At 38.2% G+C, this 10,087-nt stretch overlaps 1 protein-coding gene across 1 annotated transcript; it reads right to left on the bottom strand.

Annotated features, from left to right (window-relative positions):
- Window positions 1-3,619: 3,619 nt before the first annotated feature.
- SRP19 (signal recognition particle 19) lies at window positions 3,620-9,942 on the bottom strand. Its single transcript, XM_026059886.1, has 5 exons — window positions 9,829-9,942; window positions 7,882-7,957; window positions 6,739-6,810; window positions 5,458-5,569; window positions 3,620-4,293 (listed from the first exon to the last, which is right to left on the bottom strand). The coding sequence occupies exons 1-5, from the start codon at window positions 9,867-9,869 to the stop codon at window positions 4,160-4,162; spliced, it is 435 nt and encodes a 144-aa protein (XP_025915671.1). The 5' UTR covers window positions 9,870-9,942; the 3' UTR covers window positions 3,620-4,159.
- Between the last annotated feature and the right edge of the window lie 145 nt (window positions 9,943-10,087).

Below are 10,087 nucleotides of genomic sequence, written 5' to 3' on the forward strand. Positions count from 1 at the left end.
AAACACGTTTCAAAATACAATTTGAAACCTACTTTACATCCAGAATTGAATGATGGTGGTTGTGATTCTGCTAATCAGCTACTTGCTCCCTTCCATAAATCTGAAAGAAGCACCTACCTCACAACAGTGCTAAATTCTCATTTTTACAGTTATTCCTTTCATTGTTGTTTGCCTGCATGTTCAAATCTGCTACTTAATGCCTCTTGTCAGTTTTCCTATCTGCTGCTGCCATAGAAATTGTTAGAGACACTGATTTTGAGCTCACATGTCTGTTTCAAAAATTTAATCTTTCTCTAGGTACTGAAATACCAACACAGAAACATAACAAGTATGTATATTTAAATATCTACACTAGTATATTCAAGAGAGAGATTAGCTTTAATATCCATATTGCTCATCTCAGAGATACAGAGTAAATTCCCACCCAGCAATGCATGTCTGTCTTTGTTAATATTGCCACCTAGAGGAAACCATAGTTCTCCTTAGTGCTATTTTAATAATTCCACTTTTCTAGGCAAATTCTCAGAGAAGACAGTAAAAGCTAGACAGACTAAATAACAAGATTGCCAGATACCAAACACCTTAAAGGGATGTCCATTACCAGCCAATTTTTGAAATAGACTGGTTTTCTATTGATAGAATTGAGATCAAGAATTCCAGTGTTTTTGTAGTGCCCTTCTCCCTACCTCCATTTCTGCCAGTCCCCAAATAGACTATGTATAATGCGGAACTGTCCTACTGTCTCATTTTCCACAACTAAAAGGCCAGAAGACACTTTCCTTGCAACACTAGAAATGGTCTGAAGACACCAATATGTTCACAACTGTAATGCCATAGATATCAGGGTACTGAACAAACTGATCCATCTTTCTAAACAAAGAGAAAAAAAAAGACTGAAGAAACACATTCAAGTTCTGAGAAATCCTGTAGGGCTTAACATTTTTTATAAATATGAGTTACTAACAATAAAAAGAGGGAACAAAATTGCACCAAACACAGCTTAGATCAGCTGTATCTATGTCAATTCCATTCTATTTTATGATATTGTATTCAAATTTTTAAAGGGAAATGATAATGTTGAAGTGTACAAGTAAGACTTCCATTTCACCGATCAGACTTGAACAATCTTTTCTTGTTCCTGTTCTCTTTTTTCTTGGGGGGGGGGGGCGGCAGTTATAAAAGAAAAGAGAGCAGGAAATGGAACTGGTAGACCTGCACAAGAATCTGACTTAGTATCACGACCCACTTGTTTTTATCATTTAAGTAACTCAGTTTGTCAAAAAAAAAAAAAAAAAAAAACCCCCCCCCCAAAAAAAAAGAAAGAAAAAAACCCAGACATGAAAGACGGGCTTGTAAACTTAGCTAAGGCAGGAAAAGGGGAGTTGTGTTTAACATTCTGATCCTTCATTTATAGAACTTGTACTGCTCACACAAGAGTACTTACTGAAGTCAACTAGAAAGCAAAATAAGCTCACTGTAGGGAGGTGGCAAAAAAACCCACGCAGACTTTAGATCCTTAATGGCAGCAGTTATTTGATTTCCTAGTAGAGTGCAATTTGTTAAAAAAAAAAAAACAAAAAAAAMCCAGCAACCCCCCCCAGCTTTACCCCAAATACCCTGACAGCTTTCGTTGTTCATTTGATTAAATCACAGTTTAAGATGGTGTTAATATTACTCTTTGCAGAAATCTTTCCCAGTTTCTTTATAAGATCCTTATGTTTTAAAATAACTTCACTAGTTTTGTTTCTTTGATGAGGTAACTTGGCAAGCAATGCAACTAAGATCCTTCCTTAATCCACATAGCATAGCACAGAAATTTTTCAGATGTTCAATTTATGACTGCTGCAAACAGATACCCAATGATTTGACCTCCATATTTTTCAAATGTCAATGGCCTAAAGCTGTGACTTGCAATACTTATACATAACTATCATAACTTCGTAAGAGTCCATTTACCATTTAACATTATGGAGTTGAGTTATTCTCTCTTATGAAGTAATTTTCAGAGAGCTCTCACTTTTCTGAAAAATAAAGTTTCAGAGAAGTTACTGGACTGTCAGGAGGAGCCAGGAATAATTTAAGCCCCCAAATCTGTGAGGAATTATGGTCATTTATATACTGACTATACTTTCCAGTCTTTCTTGAATACATCACTTACTATTTTTTCCCAATTTGCAAATAACCGTTAACACTTTCCTAATTGTGTAGAGTGTAAGTAGCTAAGTAACAGTCTCCGGCCAATGTCCACTTGTTTTCTAATACGCCAACTCTTCCTACCACATGGCATTGCATTAGCCCATGGAAAAATGCCAGTTAACTAGCTTCCTGGAATTTAGGTGTGTTTTCAAGGATAGATTCTCCAAAGGTAGTATGTGTAAACTGTTAAGGGTGCAGAAACAACTAAACTTGTTTATATGTTACCATGCTAGATCACAAGATATCTTCTCCCAAATCATTCTATTACACATAGCCTATATATTTTTATTCCCACACTGTAAAGGGGTTTGATCTGAGGAACTTTTTCATGACAGCTTTCGTATTTTGCACAACTGCAGTGAGAATGAGACCACAGCATTCTTCTTCATTAAATAATGCAATACAAGAATTGCTCTTACAAAATATTACAGACAGAAAATACAACCAACTTTGAGCTATTCACAACTAGAGGGCTCTATGTAGTTGCACTATCAGCACCTATCAATATCAACTTCAAGGGGCACTAGTAACTTACCAAGCTATTAAAAAAATTTAAAAAGGCAAAAAAAGCCAAAAAGTTAATTAGAACAAGAAATAAGAGTATTATAAGAAAACCCAAACTACAACCACTAGCAATTTGAGCAAGGATATCCAGTAAGACCCTTTATCAAGTTTCATTACTTTAGTAAATTCTGACTATTCTAGTAAAAATAGTCATTAAATGTCTAGATGAGTTTTGGATGCTGCTCATCTTTAAAATAGGGGGGAAAAAGGTGGTGCCATAGGATAGCATACCTGATAAATAAAGATAAGACAAACCCTAAGAGAGAACATCCCCACATAGAGAATTTATCAAAATAATCTGGTAACTTTCCTCTAGTACTCATTTATGAAAGCATTCAGCTCACTTTTTTTTCATATAGTAAGGATTAGAAAAACTCATGCAGGAAATTTTTAACTGAGAACAGGTATTGCTGTTTCCTTTTCAGTCTCCTTATACTAAAATCATCCCTCACTTAACTTACACAGTGTATTTCTTGATTTCTTCTATAAGGCTCCTTGTTGCTGACAGCTGTTCTGACCAACTCAGCTTCTCCAAATGGCTGACCTTTTGCCCCTGTCCATAGGCTACACATCTATAAAACATAATATTTTATTTTACATTAGCAGATATTGCGAACCTCAGATGTTTGAAATAATATTTTAGAGATTAAAGGTAGAAAGTACATTTCATAAGCTCTCAAACAACCTGAAATGTAATATGGTATCTTACATTACAAAGGACAAAAAAGAGCAGCTATTTTGTTCAACTAACTTAAAAYGTTAAAATATTATCCCTATAGTATGTCACAGGCATCATTAAGCAGGCTGGGGGGGGGGGAAAGAGGGAAATCAATGCTTTTGACAAAAGTATTTTATACACTTAGATTTTTCAAAATTAACTTGTTGCCTTTATTAGTACACTTGACAGTTGTGACAGAATTAGCAAGGGAAGCTTACAGAGTCAATTTCACTCATGTGCATTTTTCTGTTTGCAATACAGACCATGCAGAATTAAGATAATCACTTAACTAGCATAGAGAAATGGTATACTAAGGCAATTAGTTTTCTGGTATCTAGTCTGCATAAGATTTTTTTAAAGCTGAATAACACTGCATATTTCTTCTGGAAAGAATAATTCTCCCACCCACCCCATTTGCTTATGTTCTTCCACTTTCAGAACTGGATGTTAGCTTTAGACTTGCAGGTTGTGTGTGAAGATAGACAGATTTTCTGTGACACAGAGATGAGGCAGTTACATGCATTCCAGTTCTGGAAAAAGCAGGCAGTTCTATTCAGCTTCACCTGTTCTTCCCCCCCCCCCCCCCCATATCTTTCACTTCAAAGTTGCAATCAGTAATGCATCCATCCGTATCTGTAGTAAGTACACCTATGTAAAGTAATGATTATTACAGTCGTGGGCTCATTTCTTTTTCTTCCCTTTGCCTTTCTTGCCTCCCTCTCCTTGCTGGAGACTTTGTTCGCTACCTCCCATTTTTTGTGTTCTTGTTTTCAGTTTGGGAATGGTTTCTGCAGCATACAGCATCACTGATTTACCTAAAAATAAAGAGAGAAACAGTGCACAATGCATATGTCATATGTTAAGAACATTCACATCATTTTGAAAGCTAGAATCTTCAGTCCCAGCTCAGATTTTTGTTAAAACAGATACAAAATGCAGAGTTCCTTCTTACTTTCTGCATGTAGCTGGAAGCTTGGGAAAGCTTTAGTCAGATTTTTCTTAAGCACAGGACTGACAAAGTGTCACAGCTCACTAGAACCTTGTCATTATTTAAACCAGATTATAACCTCTCTTGCACAGCCATCAAGACTGAGGTATCCCCTCTTTGATTGCCTGCATCAGTGGCACACGACCTCACAGCCTCCAAAGCATCTACACCCTTCCTATGACTCTCTCCCTCACTTTCCAACAGCCAAAAGTAGTTGGCACAGAGTAACCAGACAACACGTACAAGCATCTTTAGAAAGACACTACCATCTCCCACCAGGAACACAGCTTTAAATATTCTCCTTACCAACAGCATTCTTAGGCCATTCTAAATTCAGCATTCTACTTGCTGTCTTTCATATATATTTCTTCAGATATTTATTTGCTTCCCTTTTACATTCCGATTACTTACCAAGAAAAAAAAAAGCAGAAGCTGCCACATTTATTTGTTTACTAACTAATTAATAAGAATAGCTCATCTTGCATGACAAGTAAATTAGGGAACTTTCAGGGTCCCTCCCAATTTATTTTTAATTTATGAAAATAAATACACACTCAGTGTTGTAATTTATCAGTTTGTCACCTGTACTGATGTTTAACTAATGCAGGTAACCTAAGAAAAAGGTGGAATTTAGCCATTTTAATACCAACACCCGTTTTGAAAAAYGACGCCCTTCTCCCCCACCCCCGCAAAAACAAACAAACAAAACTGAATGGTTGTTTTGTTCACTATAGCAATCATGCAACTTTCCTCCAAATCCTTTTCAACTTTCATTTCAAGCATGAAGAAAAAAAGCAGGATCAAAGACAACAGCACTTTACAGATTCCACTCCCTTGCTTTATTTGATTGACTTAAACAAGTGAATTTATTTGATATTAAGTTCCAAAATTTGTAATAATAAAACTCATTGAACAAGCCAATAATACAAGAAAAACAAAGCCTTCCTGTTTTAGTAACAGTTAAAGCATCTAACCCAGATGCTCTACTCACGTGTTGGAAACTGAGGTAAACATGGGTTGCCATCATCTTGTTTGAGCTGAATTCGTACTCTACCCCTGTACTGCACATCACGATTCCACTCTCTAGGATACATCTTATTTTTCTGTCATATGAAAAGAGAAACTTGTTTTACTAGGAATATGAAGTACTGGAATGATTTTCTCTGCAAGTTTTCCAGGCAAGCTATGAAAGTCACAGCAGCCTGCATGGAATTCTTCTGAGCAGATCAAAACCAGAACCGCAACTCTGCATCAGTGTCACCCATCATTTAGCCAGTGCAGTAAAATCCAAAGTAATAGTTTAACTTTTCCAGAAGCACTGTTACAGCCAATTTACTGAATAACTTGCTACAGAGACTGTTGTACTGTTCCACCAATCTGGATCACAGTGACACAGGTTTTGTTTCATCTCCATGTCATGAACCTTTCTGGAACATCTTGAGACAATACATCAATGGGTCAGAGGCTGAGGCCCACTGATTTTGGATACTTGTATCTTTCATTTTTGTTAGAACAATGTTACAGGCTTCTTGCTTGTGCTGGCTATTTTACAGGCTGGGTGCAATAACAGGAATATATTAGTCTTCTTCTGAAAAGCAAAGTGATTTTGTACAGACTTTTGGATGCCAGCCATTAAATTCTTTGATGAAGACCTAATTTCTTTAATAAAATGTAATAGAAAATTCAGAAATATTTTATATTAATAATTAATTCTGAAAAGAATAAACTGTGAAAGAAGTTCCCTCTCTAGAAACACAGACTCATTCCCTAAGAAAGACAGGTGACTAAGTTAAACTGTTTAAAGACCAAGGAGTATTGAGTTGATTACTGCAGTACTGAAAACCTAACATTCTTAGGCTAAAACATGACTTCCACAGAGGTTTCAAAAGACCCTGAAGATTTCATGCAGCAGAATCCTATTCCTATAGGACATTCTTTCCAAAAATTAATCATCTTTCACTAGAAGTGAGCTACTTTTTAATATTTAATTTGTATAGTTCCAGGTTGCAAAATATATACACACATAAAATATATGTATATATTTTATAGTTTTTTTTATAGGCTAAAAGCATCATTATCTTTGAGATATGTGATTCTTGCCTTGTATACAGTTTTCCAACATCTATTTAAGCATTATGTTCAGTTATTGCTCAAAGAAAACAAGCATCTTGGCTGATGACCAAAGCTTTTCAATTACAGTTTGTCCTTGCTTGTAAGAAAAGACATAATGAAAGAAAAACTGAGACCCATACCAAGTTTTTTTTTTTATTACCTCTACAAGCACATTGAATCCAACTGCTGCACACACATCTTGGATTTCTGTAGATGTCGGATTTTCAACAGCCTATTGAAACATGTTACAGTTATTCATTTTTAAATGCTGAATTACCTACATAGCAATAGTTTGATTCAAGGTTTCCCACCCTACACTCTGCAACTACAAAAAGTGGATGGGGAAAGGCAAGGCACTTCAAGTTATGACATATCTGCTGTAGAGTCATTTATGAGCCCTTCTACAGTCTAGGAAACATCAAAAAGAAGAAAGAAAAAGTAAAGATGACATCAGAAAAAAACAGGAAAGAGATGACACAGAATTATTTAGGACAGGGGAGAAGGTAACAGAATTGCCTAAGATAAAATAAGTGAAATGAAGTAACATCTATCATACTAATAAAAAACCAAGAATGATGAATCAATAATGGTAAACATATAGCAAGGACTGAGAAGAAAAGAACAGAAGTTCTCCAGGTACAAGAGAGCAGATCCCTCCCATAGAGACAATTTTGATTGGAACTTATCTTAATATACCCATACTCTGTGCTTTGTCCCTTTGCTGCTGTCAAGGACAGAATTTAAAATGCACGTGGTACATAGATTTAGTAGATGTTGCTTTTAATGTGTCCAGAAATAGTTATAATAATCTCACTCCCTTATAGTATTTAGAATAGAATAGTATAGAATTCTGGGAATATAAAAGGCTTCTTTCACTGCTTAGGATTGTTTTTTCTGATAGTAGTAAAAAAACAATAATAAAAAAACATAATCTGCTTCTTGATCAGATAAGTCAGATCACCAATCACACAAGCATTAGCTTACTACTGCTGTCTGTATCACTTCTAAATTCAGCAAGTAAGTTCTGTAGTAGATTATCAAGCGTATTAGTTTTCAGTACTTCATCTTCCTGCCAAAGGTATTGCTCACATGAAAGCAGAGACTTCAACCCAGTGCTCTTCTAACAAGTTCACATGCTGACACTAAATTATCTTCAAATGCATTATAATTTCCAGTTATCAGTCTACTTGCTGAGAGGGATAGGTAAGATGAACAGCTCTGTCTGAGATTTAGCTTTATTTTCCAACTCCCTACATACTACTGCAAAGCAAAACATTGTATTTTCCTGCCACCCACAAATTACTTTGTCTATAGGTATCCTTCTTCCTTCTGCTATTGTCTTCTTGTTATTTAAATATGCTGGATAAATGCAGATGAATCTAGAAGAGAAAACATTGCAAGATTAAGTAATATCAACTCCTTAAACTGTTTTTGCAATTGTAAAACAAAGACAGCCCATTTCTATAACACAGAAGTTTCCACAGCAGTTTAGAACAGCCAGTTATTTTTCCTTGACTAATTAGCAAGACATTGCAAAATCCCATTTTCAGTTATTCAAGAGACTATGCAACCATTTGGCTGAAACCATCTTTGCAAGACACCAGTTTCAGGAGCAGGATGCGGACAAAGGAAGGGGCTATCTCCTAGGCTTTTGAGAAAAAAAATGAGGTTGAAAGACCATGTTTCCACCCACAGCATCTCAAAAGCTAAAATCTAATATATACATTTCACTCAGAAGAATTATGGAAGCTTTCCTTGAAAGGTTATAATACCCTCACTGCTGAATAATTTCAAGTTCTTGATAAAAGCAAAAAAAGCATTTTTATCATGGATTTGTTTTTCCCTATTCCCATAAAGAACTATCCAAATTTAGTCAGGTTACAAAGCCTTTGAAAAACTATGCCTAGAAACCTGGCAGAGTTAAGATTTTTCAAAAGATTCAACCTTTTTCAAGCATATGTAAGGACCAGAGTGACTGAACCTCACTCTTACTTCTCATCAGGCAGAAATACTAGCAGAGTAGAGATTAAGGAAGCAGAAAGCAAGCAAATTATCTAGAGCAGATTGGTATTCAGTGAGCTGCAGACCGACAAGGAGTCACTGATGGGGATTAAAAGGAAACATCTCTGAGGAGAAAGTCTGCCTCAAGAAAACATCTCTTTCTGACCCTGAAATCAGCCTCAGTCATCTCAACTCTCATTACTCTTCTACTCCCAAATACCCTTGAACTGATATTTTCTCTTATTACTTACAACCCTTTTTACAGAACAGCTACTGCTTTTATGCAAGTGGCAGAGATCTGCACAAGAAAATTCTAACCTCATTATTGAAATTCACAACCATCAACACACTGCACTGACCACCATCTCCTCCTCAGTTTACTTCTTCTGAGGTTTAAATGCATTACGTTAAAAGAATAATAAGGTAGTGCAACATCAAGCATTCCAGCATCAGGAAAGGCTAAATTTTCACTTCCTACATCAACAAATAAATGAGTTATTATAATCTCCCCCATATCACCCTTATACAAGCTGAACCTTCTCTGCAATGAATCACAGGTGAGTGATACCTGTAGGTTCCTCGACTTGCTGCAGAGCATGTGGGCTGCACACCTGAATGCTGCCCCTGGAAAACAGAGTTCTAGTCACCCCTATAAAAAGTGCTTGGGGAGACTAAGCATTTCAGCAACACTAAATTCAATACGTGGCCGTTAGCCATATTATATTTGTAACTAATCTTTGAAGACACGCAAAATAGAAATATTAACAAAATACAATTCTCCAAGTCCGCAGCACCTCACGCAGAACATCTAGAATACCTGTTCACTTTTACATACGGAAACCTGTCACAGGCAGCTAAAATATTCCTCATACGAATAGCTTAAAGGTAAGCGCAACCCCCCCCCCCCCCCCAACAAAAGACAGCGGAAACAAGCCCATCGCGCACTACGCTCCGAACCGGCAGCCCCCAAAGCAGCCCGACGGCTCGGAGGCGCGGCCGACGCAGCGCCGAGGGAGAGCACGGGAGGGCGCCTGACCCCCCGCTCCCGCTGCCCCCCCGCCCCTTAGGCCCCTTCCCGACTGCCGCCACCAGCACAGCGCCCTGGGCTCGCACAGCCACTCGCCCCCGGCTACGGCCCAACGTACCCCCCACCCTCGGCCCGCTTCAAGCAAACGGGGTAGAGCGGGCCGACAGCCCTCCGAAACGAGGGCCGCAGCGGAGCAGGACCGGAGGACACAATCCGCGTTACCTCTCCTTATCAACCGGGGACGTGGTGGCGGCAGCGGCCATTATAACGGCAGCAACAGCACTCCCAGCCGTTACTACCGTCGGTCTGGCCGCGTCACCCCGCCCCCCACACCAGAAATCCCGCCCCCTCCTGTCCTCCGACGGGAACTCCCGGCATCCGATTGGGCGGCGTTGCTGTCCCTAAAGCGCGCCAGCCTGTAGGAGAGCGCAACGTAACTCGCGGCAGAGCGCGCGTGCGTCCTCCGCTGCGCAGGCGCCTC

This window comes from Apteryx rowi, unplaced genomic scaffold (assembly GCF_003343035.1).
Source record: "Apteryx rowi isolate R43461 unplaced genomic scaffold, aptRow1 scaffold_161, whole genome shotgun sequence".
Taxonomy (NCBI): Eukaryota; Metazoa; Chordata; class Aves; order Apterygiformes; family Apterygidae; genus Apteryx; species Apteryx rowi.